Consider the following 22148-nt stretch of genomic DNA (forward strand, 5'->3'; position numbering starts at 1 on the left):
AGAGAGAGAGAGAGGTTAATATCAGAGTACACAGACCTGAAGAATGCAGGAAAATCTAATAAGGGATGTCAGTATTGAATTGGAAATTAAATCAATATTTACAGTATTTTGTGTTGAGTAGGCCTACCGCTGCTCAGTAAATAATTGTTTTTAGCGACCAACAAGAGTGTCTCCTGTCTGTAGACCAACTGCTTATTCCGGGTAATTAGCATTGTCTCTAGACATTGATTTAGCCTCGGCTATAAATTCACCAGGGATATAATAACCCTCTGAAGCAGCTTAATACGCCTTTAACAGTGTGGTAATAAGATCAGCACCAAAATACTACACCGAGGCCGTCGGGGAATCAATTTAAGTTTTTATTCCTGAAGTTCAGAACATTAAATGCTGTTGAGGGAAAAAGGGATTTGTCTTTAAGATTAACTAGTCACGGATTAGTCATGGGTTTGCAAGTTTAGCTGTTGACCAACGTATGAAACAGGTGCAATTTCTCAGAGCCGGAAGTTCACCCCCAGATTTCTGTGTATTTTGGCATTGTGTTTAAGAACGTCAAAGCATGGTATTTGTTCCTGTTCATCATCCTTAGAAACATGTATTGCCCAATAAGCTTCAGCAAACAAGCACTGCGTAGTGGTTCAGAAAAGGAATATAAAAAAAAACTGGGAAGAATTGAACGGGATATTAAATAGAAAGGAAGATATAATAAAATAAGTGCAAGTAGTGCGTGTAGAGTGCGCGAACAGTGCGTGGAGATTGTACGCCAGTGAACGCAGTGCCACTGCCCCTGCCCCTTTCTGCTCCTTCCTACAGTATGGCGGCTGATACTTGCGGAGGACAACTTCTTCCACATTCCTCCCGTCAAACAGGGAGAGTACGGCGACTATAGTAGACTATTAACCAGGGGACCACGGATCTGCTTGACAGAGACGACGTCGGCGCATTTTGTTTCTTGTACTGGATATTTTCATGGACGACAAACGGGCTGATGTGATGATCGGAACTGCAGCCAAGTAAACTCGCCTCATTTTCCGCGTCTTAACTCAGTACTGTCACTGAGAGGGTTAGTTAGCTGAGCTAGCTCACAGACTGTCAGTGAGCGGGCTAGTGAGCCGAGCTAGCGCACAGACTGTCAGTGAGCGGGCGAGTTAGCCGAGCTAGCTCATCTTTGGGCTAACGCTCTCCTGCAGGCGACATTACTTATCGAAGCAAGATATGCGTGACTCTATTTAGCCGCAGAGGGGAGGAATGGCATTAAGCCCACACACTATAAGCGAACTGGTAGAGAGGGGCCGAACGAAATCGTTAAAACATTTAAGTATCCGGAAAACAAGTTTATTATCTCCACTAGCCTGTCTGCTAACTCCAGACCAGAAGCTATACATCGGACGCCAGAGTTAGCCACTTCTCTTGTCATTTGGAGAGCTAGTCAACTATCTTATTCTAGCTTCATCGGGTCAGTTAACCCCTGAATCAGGCATTGCGAAGGGTTTTTTGAAACCAACCACGACAACTAACCAGGGCTAAAACTGGTAAAGGAAAAAGCGCTAGTGTGCTAACTGTAACGTTAGTGAAGTGAATCAGTGCTCATGTTCTAAAGCAGACTATGGTAAGCGTTAGTTAGCATTCGTTAGCCTCTTGATAAGGTGTACTGTGGAGGGATTGTATGTTCAGAAATAATAACAACAAGGTCATGGAGCTTGAAATCTCCTTTAATTGACAAGTAGATTGTAGAATAGTGGTAGTTCAGCGCCAGCCAGAAGGCATACAAGAGGGAACAATAGTTGGTGGACTGCTCAGCCAGATAACCTGCCCTCATTAAGAGGTCACAACTAGTAACTCACTAATCCGTTTCATTTGGTTGTCATTTGTCTACACTCTACCAGCGGGTTATTTGGAGTGCCAGAGGAGAACATAGTGACAGGAGTCGGATTCCTGGATGTTTGATGGACGTGGGAGTGTGTGTGCCAGCCTGTCATCGCGATACTGTGTCGTGCATGTCGTGACACATGGCACCGCGTCTCGCCACACTTTTCTCTTTCGTTAAGAACCTTGGTTGGGGAACATTACGATGTGCTGACAATTCTTTATAAGTTATTAGTGTCGTGGGTAAAGTTGGAGGCTGTGTACAGTCGAAGATGAGCATCTGCTAGTGGCTACAGGTGTCTACCAGTAGCCCAACCCCTTGCCTGGAAAACCGGGCCCATCATTTTTATTTTGGAATTGAAACCGAAGACATCCGGCACTCTGGATCAAGAAACCTTGTCCATCGTCTCTGGTTGGAGCAACACTCTCAAGCCGTCCTCGATGCCTTCCGCGCTGGCCGTGTTCGCCTGCCGACCAAACTCTCACGCCTTCCAGGAGCGGCATGTCTACCTGGACGAACCCGTCAAGATCGGCCGCTCCGTGGCGCGCTGCCGCCCCGCGCAGAACAACGCGACGTTTGACTGCAAGGTGCTCTCCAGGAACCATGCGCTGGTCTGGTTCGACCACAAGACCGGCAAGGTGAGAACTTAACTTGAGTGAATGAGTATACGGTTGAGGTGTAATTATGGTCTCCTCCCTCATTGGGAACAAAACGTCTCCAGTGTCCCCTCACAACGTGGACTGGACTTACTTGCATCTAGCTCGAGTAATCAACCTGCTTTTCTTTCCCCACTTTAGTGTTATGTCTTCATGTTATGATGCCACCATGTTGTGATGTTATGGTCCGGAGTTCATCTACAAGTTAGCAACAGCACACCCCCAGACTAGACAGAGATGTCTAGCATGTAGTATTTTATTCCTGAAGGTGTGTGTGTGTCACCCGTGGGTTCCTGCGGTGTGGATGACCCTAAAGGTCAAAGTTCATATCAGACCCTTGGGCTGAGAGAAGACAAATTAAATCTATGCGGTTCTGAGTCTAAATGTAAATTCTTCCTGTCTGTTAACCTTAGCGCCTGTCCTCCCTCAGCCTATTCTCAGCTTGTGTCTCTCTCCCAGCCTGTGTGTATCCTAACCTGTGTGTCTCCTGGCCGGGGTGTTTGCAGGGAACAGGTTAGACCTGACCCAGGAGAGGCTGGAAGCTATTCACACATATCAAGTCTGTCCCTGAAATCTCTGCTGTACTTTTGACATTGTCTTGAACAGCCTGTCCGTCTTGTTGAGGAGATAGGCGTTATTTTATTTATTTCTGAAAGCGGTTCCGTGTTCTGGACTAACTAGTGTAAGCTTTCATGCACATGAATGGCATGGGACCCTGAAAAAGTGAGATGTTTAAAGCCCAAGCTAGACTTCTGTGTGCATGCTTGCTTGTGTGTGGGCTAGCTATTTATAATGAGACCAAATACAGCGTCATCCTTTCCCCAGCATTGGAACACATGCATGTACTTGCATATACACACACATATATCACACAGTCACAGACACGCACAGTAATTGAAGAAATGTTCATATTCAATTGCTGTGGATATTAACAATATGACATATTTATCCAAAGCAACAGACCACAATTACATTCAGCCATGAGAATAGATGCAACCACAAAACTTGCAAGAATCATGGGAATACATAACATTCAAGTGTTACATCATAGAAAGTGTAACGTAATTTCTTTAACCATAATGAACTTGATAAAGTTGAGTTGAATAGAGTATAATCGATTAAACATCTAGCCGTACCATCACTCAACTAACATGAGAAGAGCTGTTCATGCTAGGGGTTGTTATTAATCAGTTGGATCCGACCATCTGCATACAAACTCGGTCAGAGCTGCTCTTTGTCACAGAAATATAAATAAACAACTACAGAAGACGTGTTAAGCTACCTCTGAAACACTTAACACTTTTGTGTGTGTGTGTGTGTGTGTGTGTGTGCGTGTTTCGGAATAACTACCATGGTAATCCTTCCTTGGAAATATGAATACGTTCATGACCTTGTGTCAGTAGCGGGCTTGCCATCAGGACTACCGGTCCGGTACAATTCCTGGTGGGCAGATTGCTGCGGCCAAACCATAGTAGAGGCAGCCCGCGGTGGCACTGAGTTTAGGCCGTCCTAGGTTTCTGATCGACCCACAGTACTTTTGGATTTGAGCAAATTACCCGGGCCACGTCAATGGCCTTTTCAGTGTGTGGATGTTATCGTTGGTTTGTAAAGTTCTCTACCTGCATGATCCTCTATATCATTTTTCTTCTTCCCTATTGACAACCAATTGACACTCACACTTTAAAATTTTTCAAACACTTTTCTTTGGCTTTCTGTACAAATTCTAAACCTACGGGCTTGTTCTGAACAGGCGTCATAAGTCTGAATCGTTGTTTGAGCTGTCACGATCTGATTAAAAAGTAAGTTGATCAAGTATTGCCAACTCAAAAGCATGTGTAAAAACCAAAACGGGTAATGGACTATGAGCTGGGCTTTAGACTGATGAGCTGCTGGCTTGGCCTCTAAAGTGTGTGTGTGTGTGTGTGTGTGTGTGTGTGTGTGTGTGTGTGTGTGTGTGTGTGTGTGTGTGTGTGTGTGTGTGTGTGTGAGAGCGTGCGATGAGGTAAGTTCCCTACAAGGTGTGTATGGAGGAAGTAGTTGTAACATGACTTGGAGGTGTGTTTGGTAAGACTGACTTGTGCAACACACTAGCGCAGCTACGGTGTCACACGTCCGCTAAGAGCATTCCTCTTGGGCTAGCAGCTAGAAGACCTCCCGCCATAGCCCTGCTGTCTAGGGGTGGACTACACAGCAGCTCAACAATGGCGACATTAACTAAACTCTGCACTATTTAGCCATTACTCCTAAGTGTGTGTGTGCATGCGTGCGTGCGTTCAGTTAAAGGAACAGAGTACAGCCAGTCATCCTCCACCTAATCTGTTATGTGGTGTGTGTGTGTGTGGTCTGGCGCTCGCTCTGTCTTCCGAAGGACGGTTAAGTCCTTGAGCAATGAAATGTGTGAGACTGAGGTGAAGAGATGACTTGAACCAAGGATAAATTCTAATAGAAAAACAATCTGGTTGGAAGAAGGGACAGACGCAGGCTTGTACATAACTGTTGGGTTGCCTGTATGTAGTTTAACGACTACATACATGTGTTTTGGATGAATTGCCATGATTATTCTGTGATGTTTGGTCTGATATCTTGATGTTCTTTAGTGGATGTCCCCATTATATGATGCTGTATTTATCTGTTGCATATTGTATGCTAGATGGTTCTGTTTGAGATGTCTTTCAATGCTAGATGTAACATCAGGCGGGTCACCAAACTGCGTATCAGCGAGTCTACACTTTACTTTATAAGCCAGAGTCGATCAGTGTTTGGAGATAAATACAAATGTCTAACAAGTAGTATCTATATGCTGATGTGTTACAGGTACTAGACTAGTTGGTGAAAGTAGTTCTAGATAAGTAGACTGGTTCTTACGAGTAGGCCGGTTCTATCAGCATTCGGCATTGGGCTGGGAAACACTACCGTAATAATCATTGGAAGGTGCTCTCCTGCCCGTATTAGGTTTGCATCCATCGGCTCCGCCCAAGGTGATAAAATATGCAAGCTTCAATTCCAGATGTGGATTGCTAGCGCTGACTTACTAACCGGTGGTCCTCTGTTCCAGTTCTATCTCCAGGACACCAAGAGCAGCAATGGAACCTTCATCAACAGCCAGCGCCTCAGCCGGGGTTCAGAGGAGAGTCCGCCCTGCGAACTCCTCTCTGGGGACATCATCCAGTTTGGGGTCGACGTCACGGAGAACACACGCAAAGGTCTGACATGGAACACTGAACACATGACATCGTAGCTAGGTGTGTAGCCAGCCGGGTGTGTAGCCAGCCGGGCGTGTAGCCAGCCGGGCGTGTAGCCAGCCGGGCGTGTAGCCAGCCAGGTGTGTAGCCTAGCCGGGTGTGTAGCCTAGCCGGGTGTGTAGCCTAGCCGGGTGTGTAGCCCAGCCAGGTGTGTAGCCTAGCCGGGTGTGTTGCCCAGCCAGGTGTGTTGCCCAGCCAGGTGTGTTGCCCAGCCAGGTGTGTAGCCAACCGGTTGTGTAGCCAGCCATGTGTGTAGATAGCCATGTGTGTAGCAAGCCAGGTCGACAGCCTATAACCTTTAGGTTCAAATTGAATTAAATCAAGCGTGTGTGTGTGTGTGTGTGTGTGTGTGTGTGTGTGTGTGTGTGTGTGTGTGTGTGTGTGTGTGTGTGTGTGTGTGTGTGTGTGTGTGTGTGTGTGTGTTTATAGTCACCCATGGCTGCATCGTGTCTGGTCTCAAGCTCTTCCTGCCAGATGGAATGGAAGCCCGTCGACGAGCAGAGTAAGTCAAACACAACTTTATTTATACAACAAAAACACAACTTTATTTATCAGGGATGCAAACAACTCGCAACTCGCTATACTCCGCTTTTTTTATCTCCGTGTTTGGGGCTCCTATAAGGCATATAAACAACAGAATGTTTAGACTTCTAAAGCAACGTTGAGCAGGGTCATTTCTATACGCTTGCACCCCTTACAATTTAAACCGTCATTTAAATAGCTGCATCATTTCCCCTCGGAAGGAAAGATCAGCTGAGGCATCGTTGGCTTTTCCCTTTTCCCTGCCACTAATGTGGCTACATTTGTTTTTAACTTTAGCGAGCCATGAAGGCAGTCCTGGAAATTAAACTCCCCGCTCTCCTTCAGCAAGTAGTTCAAATTTCGGACAAGCGTAATTTCAGTTAGATTATCAGTTCAATTAACGTTCAGTATTCGTTAACGCTCGGTATCAGTCAACTCTGCTCCGACGGCGTTACACATTTCCGAAACGATTCGAAACTAAGTCGTAACAGACGTCCAACCTGAAGCAGAGAACATCGTTCGCTTTCACGAGCGCAGCAAAAAAGCGTGTGAGGACGATGCAAGCATTGCTCTCTCTCGGTTCTGTCCACAGCTAATCGTTAATACTTTTTTTAGCTTTACGGCTTGCTGATTGGTGGTCCCAAGCCGGCCCACTCTGCTGCCAGGGATCCCAAACAAGCCGAAAGTCCTCTCAACAGAGAGCATTTTTTCCATGTCTATTTATAGATCCTATACCTCACCTCCCTCTCTGTTGAGAGATGAGACTTAATGCTTATTGTATTAGTTGTACTTTTTTTATTTTCAGTGTTATAACTGCTTTAAACGAATTGTAGTGTCAGGGTGTCACCGTGTCACTTGTGCATAACACAAAACTATTTCACCTATATGTCCTCAACTTTAGTCTATGGTAACCACTAGTTTGAATTCTTATTTTGATATGAACTCATCAAATACAATACATTTATTCAAATATTGCCACTCACAGATTCACCTCAACATGAATAGCCTACTAATGTTAATGCTACAATTTGTAATATTGACACCAAGTGTTTATAATGGGTACTGCAGTCCAAATTCATAATATTGGGGAGCCTTTTCTCCACCTGCCCGCCCCCTCCTCCCCCCCACGCGTTCTCCAGTTTTAGGGCACTGAAGGAACACGAGCGCAAGACGAGCTGGTGCAACATTACTGTGAATAGCGCAATTATTCTATTTCGATAATGACGAGCAATTACGAGTCATACACTGCAAGATGATAAGCCAATGTATACGTTTGTATTATTTGTTTGCAAATCACTTATCTTATCCCTGATCTAATTATTGAAAATTACTTGTGGCACCGGTCTTAAATTCCTTGTCGGCCCTAAGCGGTCACAATCTTTAAAATGCATCTCCAACGTTTACCTGTGGTTTAGCCCTGTCATGGAGTTTTTTCAAAAGACAATGGGTCGGGTAGAATAGAGTACAATCTCAGTTGATCCAGTTTGTCTTTTTTTTTAATATACATCTCCACAACATTGTGGGCATTTGTGTGTGCTTACTGTACATGTACTGTACATATTACCTGTTTGCTGTAATAGGCTTTATAAACCAGCAGGAGGGAGCGGTGTGTGTGTGTGTGTGTGTGTGTGTGTGTGTGTGTGTGTGTGTGTGTGTGTGTGTGTGTGTGTGTGTGTGTGTGTGTGTGTGTGTGTGTGTGTGTGTGTGTGTGTGTGTGTGTGTGTGTGTGTGTGTTCTCTGAACTCTCCCTTTGGATCCTGAAAGTTAATGTTTATGTTGATAAACATATTGATCAGATATTGGTTTCTCTCGCGTTACACATTAACAGAGTGTAAACCTTACCCTTGTAGCGAAAGGTCCGTTAACACTTTTATCTAACCTTGGTTGTCATGGTGACTTGAAATCATGTGACTGAGGCATGTTGAGTAGTAGCAGCGTTTTGGTTCCGAATTCCTCCCTTAAAACGGACATGACTAGCTGCTGTCACCATAGTTACGGCAGGTGTCGTAGCCCCCCTTGTGTTTCTACGGTAACCAACGCCGTGTCTCTGTTCCCCTCCAGTGTGATCCAAGCTCCTCTTCCTCTGCCCGTGGACAAGGTAAGATACACACTATATATACACATGGCGGTATATACATGCAATAAATATCTATATACAAACACACACACTATATATATATCCAGTATATTCACTCACACACGCAGGCATGGATAAGATAAGTGTAATTATGAAAACATGATAAGGGAACGTGTGTGTTTTATATTCATTCCAGGTGGCTGCGAACACGCCCAGTATGTATTCTCAGGAACTTTTCCAGCTGTCCCAGTACCTCCAGGTAAAACCCTGATCCTCTACCGCCCTCTTCTCACACACACACACACTGCTTTGAGCCGTCCTGATGTCCGAGTCTTTATTTCATGTCTTGTGTTCCTTACTTTCTTCCTCTTTGTGCATTTACTCTAGTTTGATAATTCAATGCTCAAACAATATTTCACTTCTGAATACTTTATCAGTTAAATACTCAAGGCTTTAAGATCTCTCTCTCTCTCTCTCTCTCTCTCTCTCTCTCTCTCTCTCTCTCTCTCTCTCTCTCTCTCTCTCTCTCTCTCTCTCTCTCTCTCTCTCTCTCTCTCTCTCTCTCTCTCTCTCTCTCTCTCTCTCTCTCTCTCTCTCTCTCTCTCTCTCTCTGTCTCTGTCTCTGTCTCTCTAGGAGGCCTTACACAGGGAGCAGATGCTGGAGCAGAAGCTAGCTACGCTACAACGTCTGTTGGCCAACACCCAGGAGGCTTCAGAGAGCAGCTGGCAGGTGAGGGAGGGGCCGGGGTCAGTCACTGCAGGAAGACAACGAGGGGGTCTTATGTCATTCAGTTAACCAGCTGTAGAATCAGTTTGATTGGCTCATGACCGTTCCACTGAGACATCATCCTGACAGATGTCAGAATGATGTTTCAGAATGATGACTGCAACACATCCATAGGCCAGAGTTCTAAAACATGTTCATCTTGGAAGCCACAATGCGGTGTGTTTGCAGGACCAAACAACTGCAGCACTGAACTGGATCTTGATCTATTTCACATCCCGACCTATGGTTTAAGAAACACGGCCATAGAGAATGCATTGACTCAACCCCTTTCAACGGAATAATAGGGAATATCAACCTCTATCTGATACTAAACTAAACTTAATGTCTGTCTGTCTGTCCCTTCGGTTATCTTTCTATCTCTGTGTCTGTCTGTCTTCCTCCTCCCCTTCCTCCCTGTCTGTCTGTCTGTTTGTCCCCCTCCCTGTGTGTCTGTCTCCCTCCCTGTGTGCTTGTCTGTCTCAGGCTCTGATCGATGAGGATCGCCTCCTCTCTAGACTGGAGGTGATGGGTAGTCAGCTACAAGCTTACTCTAAGGTAATACATGCATCTAATATATACTCACGGCCGTGCACCAAGTACACACCTCATACACATAACCCTTCTCCTCAGCCAATCTAACCTCCTCCCCTCTGCTCCTCTTCTCCAGTCCCAGACGGAGGAGGGGATAAAGAAGGAGTTGCTTTCGCTCCAAGAGGACAAACACAACTACGAAACCACCGCCAAGGAGTCGCTGAGGAGAGTCCTGCAGGAGAAAATAGAAGTGGTCCGCAAGCTGGCCGAGGTGGAGGTAAACCTCCACACACGGGACGTCTAACGCACACACAACTCGTATAACAAACGCATATATAAAACGTGCCAACATAATAAGCACGCATAACACAAGTCGTATGTTATACACATGTAACCCCCCCCCCCCCCTCCCCCCCCCCCCCCTCCAGCGCTCTCTCAGTAACTCTGAGGAGGAGTGCACCCATCTGAAGCAGGAGTCGGAGAGGAGTCAGGAAGAGGTGCAGGAGCTGGCCAACAAATACAACGCCGCCGTCAACCAGATCAGAGAGCTGGCCGACAAGATCAAGGCACGCACGCACGCACACGGAGACACACACTTTTAGTTACGCTTTGTTTGTGTCTGTGTGTAATGTGTATACTATACATCATGTGTGTGTGTGTGCAGCTGGCGGAGGGGGCCCAGGAGGAGCTGTCCCAGCGGGGCGAGGAGGAGAAGAGGCTGCTTCAGGGGAGGCTGGAGGAGATGGAGGACAAGGAGCAGGTTCTCCAGGCCCGCATCGAGGCTCTGCAGGCGGACAACGACTTCACCAACGAGAGGCTGTCTGCACTACAGGGTACAGAGATATATATATACACACTGTACAGTACAACGAATTCACCAACGAGAGGCTGTCTGCACTACAGTCTAGAGAGATGTACATTTATTATTCAAACTTTACACACCATAAATAGAACTATATTTCTATAAATACACACTATACAATGTAACCTATTCCCCAATGAAAGACTCTACATGGTACAAAATACCCACACACTATAATAACTACCGTACACATACACATGGATCATCCCTAGACAAACAGACAATAAGCATCTGGTGACCAAAGCAACCAATCTCTCCATCGCTATCCCTCTCTCTCTGTCTCTGTCTCTTTATCTCTCTCCATCTCTGTCTCGCTCTCTATTACTCTCTCTCCCTCTGTCTCTCTCTCCCTCTGTCTCTCTCTCGCTCTCTCTCTCTCTCTCTCTATCTACCCCTGGCTGTGTGTAGTGCGTTTAGAGCAGCTCCAGGAGAGAAGTATTAAAGAAACCACCAGTCTGGGTGAGTGGTCGGTCCTGAGCATGCTCACTGTCTCTGTCAATGCACCGGCCAGTATGGCCCCTAACGTTAACCTCATCCTCTACTAACCGGGCATGACCCCTTCCTGCCCTGTCCTCGCTGTTCCTTCGTCCACACACACACACACACACACACACACACACACACACACACACACACACACACACACACACACACACACACACACACACACACACACACCCCCTGTTTATCACCGGCTTTGTTGGTCCCCACAACGTGTTGATCTTCGATTGGTTCTAAAGGAGAATGATAGTCACCACGTGATGTTGAAGTGGGTGTAGTTTGCGGTCAGACTCAGCCGTCGAACTTGGTCTTGATGCGTCTGTGGCCCACTCTCTTTGAGGTCTGCACTCTGTCACGGCTGAGCTTGGTCTGTTAGTTGATTGGTCACCGGGTCAGTTGCTTTGAGGGAGTTATGGTCACGTGACCCGTGTGTTTCCTGGTTCTGCCAGCGGGAGCAGAAGAGGGGCCCTCGGGAGCCCAACTACAGGAGCTTCCAGAAGCCAATCAGAGCGAGAAGAAAGATGAGGACCTAACGGAGGACATGGATGAAGACACGGACACTGATGAGGCTGAGACTGCTGCTGATGAAGATGAGGATGATGGGGGTTGGTTTTATCGTTACCTGAGCTAACACGGGTGGTGGCTTTGTTCCTATGGTGAAGATGATGATTTCGGTTGGTTTTACCTTTGAGCCAACATGGTGATGGGTTATTTCACCGAGGTGGTGGTGGTGGTGGTAATCACAGATTTTTCATTAGTAGTGATTGTGGTGTCTGTCTCTTCTGTAGTGCTATAGTATTCACCCATGCATAAAGAGAAAAGCTGTTTCAGAATCCATCTACGGGGTTAGACCACTTCCTCCACCAGGGGGCAGTCACACATCTGCCTCACTAAATGCCTACATATAGCGTATTTCTCTCTCTGGCCCGGTCTCTTGTCGTCTATCCTGTCTCTCTGTGGTTTTCCATACCATGTCATACATGCATACATCAAGTACTGCCTCCCAGTGGTATATCTGGGTATTGCATCTTGCAGACGGGTATCATCAGATTGAAGGGCATGCTGCATGTTCCATCTGTCTTATCGCTTTCTCCTTCTGCGTCAAATTTGTTTCTCTCTTTCCGTTGCTGCTTCTCTGTAACAGTACAAACTCTGTAAAAGAGACGGACACAGACATTCATTGTAAAATAACATACTCTCTCTGTAACAGTACATACCCCTTCTCTCACTTTAACAGTACAAACTCTATAACAGGGCATACTTTCTCTCTCTGTAGCAGTACATACTCTTTCTCTAACAAAACATACATTCTCTCTATAACAGGACATACTCTCTGTAACACAACATACTCTCTCTAGCAGTACATACTCTCTGTAAAACAACATCCTCTCTCTAGCAGTACATTCTCTCTATCTCTGTAACAGTACATTCTCTCTCTGTCTGGCAGATAACTGTCATGTTAATAACAGTGGAGGTGACAACAGAATTCAACAAATTGTGTGTTCGCGTGAGTACATTACTGCCGCCTGCCGACCCGTACACAGGCTTGCAAGCATGCACACACACGAGTATACATACGCCCACATACATGTACACGCACCCACATGCAGGCGCGGCCATACAAATGCACAGACGAAGGCTTGCACATGCACATATGCTTACCATATTTATACGCACGTATGCATGCATGTATGGAGGTTGTGGTTGTGGTGATTTATCCGAGCAGGTAAGCATTTTCATGCTTGTAAACGTGCCTAATACACACACACCGATTGGTTGCCAGCTGGAACTATAATACCTGGTCCTGTTGTTGCTGCTCACTAATTGGTTGACGAGTCCGTTGTCTGATAGAATTTAACAGCCTTTTGGAGGTTGTATTTACGTCATATCACTGGTATGAGCTGCTCGGAAGTGGTTCATCACCAGCCGATCAGCTGAACTAGGAAACTTTGAATCTTTAAAAAAAATAAAAAAATTATCACTTGTTAAAGTTATTCTCTTGGCTCTTCCCCTCCTCTTTGCCTCTCTACAGCGGTGAAACAATTGAAGGAGGCAGTCGGGACCTCGATCCATAAACTGTCCAACTTTGAGGGTATGAACAGAGAATTCAACACAAACGCATGCCTAGTTCTTGTCAGAGTGGCCTAATGAAAACTGAATGTGCGTGTGTGTGTTTGTTTGTAGAAGTGATTGATGCTCACCTGAAGAACAACCAGACGGCAGAAGATGACAGTCTGGCTAGTCCTGACCCACTCAGAGGTAACACACACCACACGCCACACAATACACAATACAGAACAAGCTCACATCTTCTGTCTTGTGGGGTTAGGGGCCACAAATGTCTCTTTGACTCTCTCTCTGTCTGGCTCACTCACTCATTCATTGTCTATCTCTCGATCCCTCCCTCTCAATCTCTCTCCCGCACTCACTCTCTGACTATCTATTGTATTGAGCTATAGTCCTGTTACACAGCAACATTCCTACACCCACATAGATGGTGGTATGCCCCGACCAACCCTGAAACCTAACCTCATTCTGTGCGTTCTCTCCATCTCTTACTCACTGTCTCTCTCTCCCCCTCACTCACCCTGACCATATATTGTTTAGACCTGTAGTTGTGTCAAACAACAGCATTCCTATAACCACATACACAGTGGTACGGCCGACCAACACAAAATCCTAACCTGTTTGTGCGTGTGTGTGTGGTGTGTGTGTAGACGCTAAAGAATCGGACATGTCAGACACACTGAGTCCCAGCAAAGACCGCAGCAGTGACGACACCTCGGGTTAGTACTACGGAAGTATTCAAATATTATTATAGTATTCAAAAACGCCTTCATCGGTTGTTTTTACCATGTCGGGTAAAAAGATAGTATTGGTGTCTGTGTTGGTACCAGTAATATTTGTATTAGTTCCACGTATGATTAGGTTTTCATACTTGCTACATAATACCAGAAATGACAATTGAATACACAAAACATTTAGCCGTGGTGCTAGTACCAATCTCGGGAAGTACTCAAAGTACTCGTTCTCAACTATCATTCACATCGTAAGTCTCTTTGAATCTGTAATTTATACAGTGCCTTAAGGTGTACAACGCTGGACAGACTGGAACCTATAACGGGGATTGGGTTTTTAGTCACACAACATCACACAACTTACTTCAAAACCAACTGACGTTCAAACTGCATACGATTGAACCCACTTATTGATAAGTGTGCTTCTTTTCATAACACCACGCACCATCACAGCAGCACTAGGTGGCTATACGTTTCTTTTTAGGTTTATGTACCGGGACTTAGCTGGTGGGTGTTCATTGTTGTAAAAACACCGCATGGGGAACTCCACCAACGTGGGTTGTTGTAGGGAGCTGGTAGGAAAACCGCTGGTTAATGTCTTGTCCAACTGTTTGGGACATTTGGGTTCTCGCATACAGCTCCTCCGGGTAATGTCTTAGAGAAGTTCAGGTTTGACGGACAAAGCCTTTATCTCCTCTTCTTCTCTTCCTTTCCCCCTCCCTGCGGTGTGTGTGTCTGTGTCCGTGTGTGTGTGTAGATGGTAACATGGATGACCAGGATCTGAACGAACCGCAGAACAGAGCAGCACTTCTCAGAGGTAACCATGGAAACGCTGCTGTACTCTCTGACTTGGAAGCCTTCAGCTCAGTATGCTAGCTAGGTAGATCAGTGAGGTGTTAAGTCAGCCAGCTATTAGCTTCCATAGTACACAAGCGACCTTTGCTACTACGAAAGGCGTGATATACCGGTAATTCCAAGTTCTTATTAGTCAAATAGTAAATTATCTGCTAATCAGTTAGGCCGTTATATGCTAGCATGCCATCGGCTAGCCTGCTATCAGCTAGTCTGTTAGCTCTTATCAGTTTAAAGTATATTTTAATAAAATGATATCTCACTCCCTGTGTAGATGAGCTTCAACGTGCTGGTCTGGACTGTGAGGACACGGAACAGGTGATCCACTACCTCCACAGAGAGCTGCTGCAGGCCCAGGACCTAGCCAACACAGGCAAAACCCGCTGCCTCGAGCTACAAGGTACGCTACTAGCACTACATCTACCAATACTACACCTACTAGCACTACTGCTAACATATATCCACTAGTACCGCTGCTAATACCTAGCTATTATCACTGCTGCTATCATCTAGCTACTAGCAGTACTGCTAAAACCTAGCTACTAGCACTACGGCTAACACCTGTCTACTACCATTACTGTTAACATCTATCTAAGTGTGTGTGTGTGTGTGTGTGTGTGTGTGTGTGTGTGTGTGTGTGTGTGTGTGTGTGTGTGTGTGTGTGTGTGTGTGTGTGTGTGTGTGTGTGTGTGTGTGTGTGTGTGTGTGTGTGTGGTGTAGCTCTCCTAGAGGAGGAGAGGAAGAACAACAGCCACCAGACTGAGGAGTCGACTAAACAAATCCAGTACCTTCAGAGTGAGTACACACATTAAATATTATATTTCTAAGTGTTAGATGTGTTTTTGCCATGTTTTGTGTCTGTGCGTGACGCGTCCTGTGCCGTGTGTGTACCTCGTGTGTGTGCAGGCCAGCTGGCCCGGCTGCAAGTGGACATGGAGTCCCTGAGGGACCAGAGCGAGAAGACCATCTGCAGCACCAGAGAGGAGCTGAGTCTGGCCCAGGAGGAGGTGCCAGACGAGCACGCACTGCACACACATCTACACACACACACACATGTACACACACACATGGCACGTACATACGACGCACACATACAACGCAAAACGTACAATTTGCACGCACACAACACGGAACCATGACATGAACGACACATGGCAACAAGACACACCCACATCACACGCACACGCAACCTGCAGGAACACCACACACACACAAACGCAGACACACGCGATCAGACAACATTGTGTAGACTGGAATGCCAGATCACCTCAAATGAAAGAATGCTACCAAACAAAACGTTGCCTAGGCAGCGAGCATCCATAACACATATCTGATAGGATCCGATTTCATCTCTAGCTTTCCCTAGGGGGGTGTCTGTTTTATCACTGGGTTTGTGTTTCGGGGGGGGGGGGGGGGGGGGGAGTTGTGGGCGGGGTCTCACCGTTTGGCGGTGTGCCGTGATAGGTCCTCGTCCTGCGTGACTCCCTGGAGGAGGCGGGGGCTGAGCGGGAGCAGGAGCTGAGTGCCCTGCAGGTGGAGCTGGGGACCGCCTGCAGCGAGCTGGAGCAGTGGCGGAGCACGGCCGCGCACTACCAGCTGGACGTGGAGACACTACAGCAGGCCTTCGTCCAGCATGCACTGCTCCGGGAGAAGACGGACCGCCTGCAGGGTAAGGAAGTCAATTAAATGGGTGCAGTTTAGACTTTGGGGGATAATGGGAAATGCTGAACAAAAGTAAGAGAAGCAGTTTTAATTCCCAAGGAAGTCCAAAATATATGTAAAAATATTGATGTAAAAAAAAATATTTGAAGGTGAACTAAAGTGATGTAGTGCAGTTTGGATGCGTAGTGATTCCGCTGTTCTCTCCCCTCCAGTGGAGTGTGACAAGTTGCAGGGTCAGGGGACGTCCCTGCAGAAGGAGTGTGAGGACCTGAGGTCAGAGAGGACCACGCTGCTGGGCAAACTACAAACTATGGAGGACCAGCTCACCAGGTACATTCCCCCATATGTCTGCCGGGCAGCAGGTTGATCAGAGGGTAGAGGAGCAGAGAGAGGGGCGCTTGCATAAATGTGTGAACGCTAACCCATCTTGAAAGGCTTCTCCTTGTGGGTGTCTTTTGTTAGAGCAGGGTGGGCGAGGCCAAGGGACAAAATGTGTCCAATAGCGATGGCCTCCCTAAATGTCCAATGAGCTGTGCTTCTGCCTGGCAAAACCACTTGGGAAATCACCCAAGAGCTGCATTTCTAAGTGTGTGTGTGTGTGTGTGTGTGTGTGTGTGTGTGTGTGTGTGTGTGTGTGTGTGTGTGTGTGTGTGTGTGTGTGTGTGTGTGTGTGTGTGTGTGTGTGTGTGTGTGTGTGTGTGTGTGTGTGTGTGTGTGTGCAGCAGCAGGACACAGCACCAGGCCCTCTCCTCCTCCCTCCAGTCGGTGGAGCACAGGGAGGAGCTGCTGACGCAGCGCCTGGGCTCCCTGGAGAACCAGCACCTCCTCGACTCTTCCAACCTCCACACCCTGCTGGACCAGGCCAAGACAAACACGCACAGCCTACAGAAAGAGGTACAGACACGCACACAGCATGCAAACAGACGTGCAAACAGCATGCAGAGAGAGGTACACACACAGCATGCAGAGAGAGGTACACACACACGCACAGCATGCAGAGAGAGGTACGCACACACACAGCCTGCAGAAAGTGGTACACGCATAGAAAGACGTGCGCACAGCATGAAGAGACAGGAACTCGCACACACACACACACACACACTCCAACAGACTGTAGAGAGTGGTACACACACACAAACTGCAGAAAGACATGCACACATCATGCAGATAGAGGTACACACACAAACAACCAGACATACAGACTGCAGAGACAGGTACACGCGCACGCACACACCCTGAAGAGAGAGCTACAGACACGCACAGCCTACAAAGAAAGCTACACGCACATCCGGACGAGGGATAAACGTGTGTGTGTGTGTGTGTGTGTGTGTGTGTGTGTGTGTGTGTGTGTGTGTGTGTGTGTGTGTGTGTGTGTGTGTGTGTGTGTGTGTGTCAGTATGAGGAGACCCAGGAGCAGCTGGTGGACCTGAGGAGGCGCTATGAGAAGGCGGAGCAGGACAAGGTCCTGATCCACCAGGAGCTGGAGCAGTGTCGCTCCTCCCTCCACGTCCTGCAGGCCAGGAGCTCCAGCGTCAGTACCACTACTCTCTCTGCATCCATCTATCTAGCTCTGTCTAGATGGCTCTCTGACATGCAGAACTATATATCTACCTAGCTCGGCCTACCTCGATCAGTCCTCATCTAGATGGGTCTAAATCATACCAATCGATATATATCTCTATCAATCACCTATATCTTTCAGCTATATCGTTTAGCTCTATCTATCTATCTATCTATCTATCTATCTATCTATCTATCTATCTATCTATCTATCTATCTATCTATCTATCTATCTATCTCTTTCATCTATATCGTTAAGCTCTATCTGTGTTTATTTATCTATCTAGCTATATCTTCAATCTATATCGTTTAGCTCCATCTGTCTTTATATATCTATCTATCTATATCTTCAATCTATATCGTTTAGCTCCATCTGTCTTTATATATCTATCTATCTATATCTTCAAACTATATCGTTTAGCTCTATCTGTCTTTATATATCTATCTATCTATATCTTCAATCTATATCGTTTAGCTCTATCTGTCTATATATATCTATCCAGTTCGGTGATGCTATATCTGTCTAGCTGTATACATCTCTATCTAGCTCTATATTTTGCTTATCAAGCCGCTGTTCTCCATGTTGATTTGAGGCTGATTCAGGCTGAACTTGTCCCTCCTCTCCTGCCCTAGTCCTCCATGTTGATTTCATATGGATTATGGCTGATTTCGATTTGAGTCTGATTTTTGGCTGATTTCATGTTGATTTCTGCCTGATTTTATTCCTTCCCCTAGAACTCATGTTGATTTCAGGCGGATTTGGGCAGGTTTTAGTCTGGTTTGGGCTGATATCATACAGATGAAAGCTAATTCCAACAGATTTGAGTCTGATTTCAGACTTATCCAAGTCTGACTTCAGGCTGAATTCATTCAAGTCCAAATCCGCAGTAATATGAGTCTTATGTTGGCTGATGTCAGGCCGAATCCTGCTGATTTGAGTCTGATTCTGGTGCGTTGACGCTGGATTGGGGCTGATTTGAGTGTGATTCAGGCTGACGTGTGCCTCCTCCCCTAGTCCTCCAGGCTGCAGCCGGCCCAGGCGTTTCTCATAGGTCTGGCTCTGGTTCTGCTCTACTGGTTGTTTGGCCAGTTCTGGTAGAAAGGTACACGCCGCAGACTGCTGTCTCCGTCACAACATGTGCTCGCCATCACAATCCAGGGGCCTTTTTCTGTTTTATAAAGGGGAACCATTCAAGATGGGCTGACCCTTACTCTATTAGGGACCCTAACCCTTACTCTTTAATAAAATTAGACTCTTTACAAAAGCTTCCCGGCAGGCCCCTGAAAAGCAGCAGAATTATACAAAAAATACAAAAAACTCATTACAATAATACAACATCAACATCTGTCCACACATTGCAGGTGTTCTACATCAAGTAACCTGACTCAGACGGTTGCATCTTGCTACATATAACCCTATATAGCCTATATATCTATATATAAAACTCCTATATAACCTATGTACACAACTATATATGTATATACCACATATGCCTATAAGCCTGTTAAGTTAAACCTGGTAAGTGTTGGAAACCAGCCCCTGGATTCTGATTGGCTAAAACAGTGTTGCCCCGCCTACTGCTCCTTCACACCACCATCTCTACATCTCCATCATGTCGGTCCGATTTCTCAGTTGATTTGAGCTTTATTCACTAAACCTTCTGCCTGTCAGTCTGTTTGTCTGTCTGCCGATCTGTCCGGCTGTCTTGTCTTCAGCTGTGGTTGAGGCTGAACCAGGGTTTTTAAGAACACGGTCAAAGGGCTAATGGCGGGGTGTGTTCAGAGCCGGTGTTCTGCTGACTGCTGCTGTGATGTCACCATGTCGGAGGAGTGCGATGTCGTGTCAGGAATGCTGAGTTGGTTTCTAATTAACCCAACTGTCAACCTGTCTTCATGCTGTCACATGACCTATCCCTTGAGCCCTCCCTCATCAGTAACCCCAGGATCCAGACATCCTCTCTGTCTGTCTGTCTGTCTGTCTGTCTGTCTCTCTCTCTCTGTTCATCTCTGTCTTTCTCTTCCCCTCCCCCAAAGCCCCTTTCGCTTGGCTTGTTGCTTGATATCATCACTTGTTATTTTCCGCTTTCCTGATTGCTTGATGGCATGATTTAATTGGATGAGCTTGCTGTCCATCTCTTCCCTTTTTAATCTCTCGTTTCTTTCTCCTCCTCCTGCTCCCGGGTTGCTTCTCTGGTGGGGAAGTGTTTGTCGAAATCAGTTGAATGACGTTAACTTTATTGTGTGTGTCCTACAGGGTCGCTGGAGGTCCTGGATGCCCGTCGTCGTGGTGATGGTTGCTGTGACAGCGGCGGTCCTTTATCCCAACTTCCCCAAGAGCAGCTCCACCTAACACTCTCTCACGCACGCACACCTGCACACACACACCTATACAGACGCCTCCACACCTATATCCACACACACACACACACACACACACACACACACACACACACACACACACACACACCCACCTATACACATACAGCTACAGCAACATACACATACGCACCCCTATTCACACACATATACGCACACACACACCCACGTATATAAACACCTTTACACGTGCACATAGACATATGGTGAGGTGTGTAGTGCGTGCAGGGAGCAGTTGTCTGTATAAAGTGTAATTGTATATAAAAATAACTGTGTGGCGGGGGGGGTGTATAGAGATGTGATTTTTACTGAGAATCCACTCCCTCCAGTAGGGGCACTGTGGGCTGATCCTCTCTTCTGTCTCTCCTCGGGTCATAACCGGTAAAAACTTGTCTGAACTGGTTTAAACTGGTATATAACCAGTCTGAACGGGTTCAAACTGGTTTGGTATCTAACCAGTCGGAACTAGTTTGGTATTGAACCAGCTTGAACTGGTTTGTTTGTCTGTTAATCCTCCATGTTGGTTCAGGGTGCTGGGGATGGGGTTTGGGTTGGGGTTAAGGTTAAGCCAAATGAAAATCAGATTTCTCTGTGGTCTTCTGGGCACAAGGGGTCAAAGTGCCTCTGTAACTATCACCTGAGCGAGCGAGAGTGTGTGTGCACCGGGAACATGTGTCTGGTCAGACTCTCTGACCACTGGTGTGTGGGTGTGCGTTTCTTGTCCGTTTGAAACCGACAAACAAATATTCCTGATGTTAAGAGTCAAACACACTACAGTTGAGAGAGAATTGTAAATTAAAGAGTTAAAGACTTATTGAATGATATGCGTTATTAGACTTATTTTGTTAAGATCGTTTAGAGCTAAGAGAGATGATGTAATGATTCTGCAGAGAGTTTTGGGATTAAAGTTGTAGCAATGCTGACCCACCAACACCCAGAGTCCAGTCCTCTTCTTACTCTCACTCTTTCACCAGGATCCTGATGTGGTTCACCATCAGTCCCATCCTCTTCTTACTGTCACTCAGTCTCCCGGAGGTTCACCATCACCTGTGTCACATCCTCTTCTTACGCATTCATTCACAAGGACTTATAAGAGTCCTCTTCATACTCTCTCATGCACTAATGTATTCACCATGCAGGGTTAAAAGTTCACTTATTTCCACGTGCATTCCAAACTTCTCATTCTGATTAAATTCTGTTTAATCAAATTCTGAGTTAACTAATTAACCCAATGCACTGTTAAGGGGACATACTGGAACTGTTGTCTCCAAACTCTGGAGACAAAGTGGTTACACAATAAACCAAACTTTAAAAGTCAAAATGACCAGAACTATCTGGAACCCAGTCCATGATATCCCGGGCTCTTAAACCAATGCTGTAGTGTAGTTATTCCTTTGAAGTCTAAGAAGTTAAAAATAAGGAGCATCATCACAACCTCGGTTAGTTTACATGTTGCCTGTTGTCCTGAAGGTGAGGATATCGAGGTCATGAACCCCGTTCACATGTTTAGAATCAGCAACCTATTCTCAAGTTGAATTGTTCATATCCAAGTCCTACGGCGTCTCTCAGCCATCGCCTCACACGTCCCACACAAAATACTGTCTGAACGTAATAAGTACTGTGGTTTATCACATCCCATAATGAAAGGTTATCCACCTGGGTAGACGGTAGAATGTCACCCCCTGTTCAATTTCACCGTCTTTGATATGACACGTACTGCATCACACGAAACAAGTGACATCATCCAGGTTCACCCATATTGATCCAGTCATGTGACACAGCATGTTGGCGCCTGCTGGATGCCATCTGGACGGAGGAGCTCCAGATGTGGTGTGTAGGCCAGTAGATACCAGTAGAGACAGGTTAGTAGAGACTACTG

At 46.2% G+C, this 22148-nt stretch overlaps 1 protein-coding gene and 1 long non-coding RNA gene across 8 annotated transcripts; one reads left to right on the forward strand and one right to left on the reverse strand.

Annotated features, from left to right (window-relative positions):
* The first annotated feature begins 768 nt into the window (after positions 1–768).
* Positions 769–21202, forward strand: slmapa (sarcolemma associated protein a). Of its 7 annotated transcripts, none has more exons than XR_009528703.1 (26): positions 769–2502; positions 5576–5723; positions 6192–6264; positions 8346–8382; positions 8558–8620; positions 8996–9091; positions 9611–9682; positions 9795–9935; positions 10087–10224; positions 10323–10491; positions 10929–10979; positions 11471–11626; positions 12469–12528; positions 13054–13113; positions 13206–13280; positions 13739–13807; positions 14577–14636; positions 14946–15071; positions 15392–15466; positions 15578–15678; positions 16136–16340; positions 16546–16663; positions 17056–17227; positions 17730–17864; positions 20148–20298; positions 20335–21202. XR_009528703.1 is itself a non-coding variant. In XM_060069579.1 (26 exons), exons 2-26 carry the CDS (start codon positions 2305–2307, stop codon positions 20241–20243), a joined length of 2694 nt encoding a protein of 897 aa, XP_059925562.1. In that variant the 5' UTR covers positions 769–1010; positions 1884–2304; the 3' UTR covers positions 20244–21202. The 7 variants fall into 7 exon arrangements, 6 of the variants coding, with proteins under 6 accessions (XP_059925562.1, XP_059925563.1, XP_059925567.1 ...); XM_060069579.1 differs by having other exon boundaries at positions 769–1010; positions 1884–2502; positions 20148–21202; XM_060069582.1 differs by adding an exon at positions 18909–18996 and having other exon boundaries at positions 770–2502; positions 20148–21202.
* Positions 19750–20467, reverse strand: LOC132470747 (uncharacterized). The gene is made up of 2 exons (XR_009528704.1): positions 20335–20467; positions 19750–20298 (listed from the first exon to the last, which is right to left on the reverse strand). It is a non-coding gene; the product is annotated as an uncharacterized LOC132470747 (long non-coding RNA).
* Positions 21203–22148: the final 946 nt, after the last annotated feature.

Source organism: Gadus macrocephalus, chromosome 13, assembly GCF_031168955.1.
Source record: "Gadus macrocephalus chromosome 13, ASM3116895v1".
Taxonomy (NCBI): Eukaryota; Metazoa; Chordata; class Actinopteri; order Gadiformes; family Gadidae; genus Gadus; species Gadus macrocephalus.

Bases quoted from the DNA above. Each gene is read 5' to 3' on its own strand.
- slmapa (XM_060069579.1), top strand. From the start codon at position 2,305: ATGCCTTCCGCGCTGGCCGTGTTCGCCTGCCGACCAAACTCTCACGCC. The intron at 11,627-12,468 runs GTTGGTTTTATC...TCTGTCTGGCAG, and splicing joins TGAAGATGAGGATGATGGGG to ATAACTGTCATGTTAATAAC. The intron at 13,281-13,738 runs GTAACACACACC...GTGTGTGTGTAG, and splicing joins TAGTCCTGACCCACTCAGAG to ACGCTAAAGAATCGGACATG.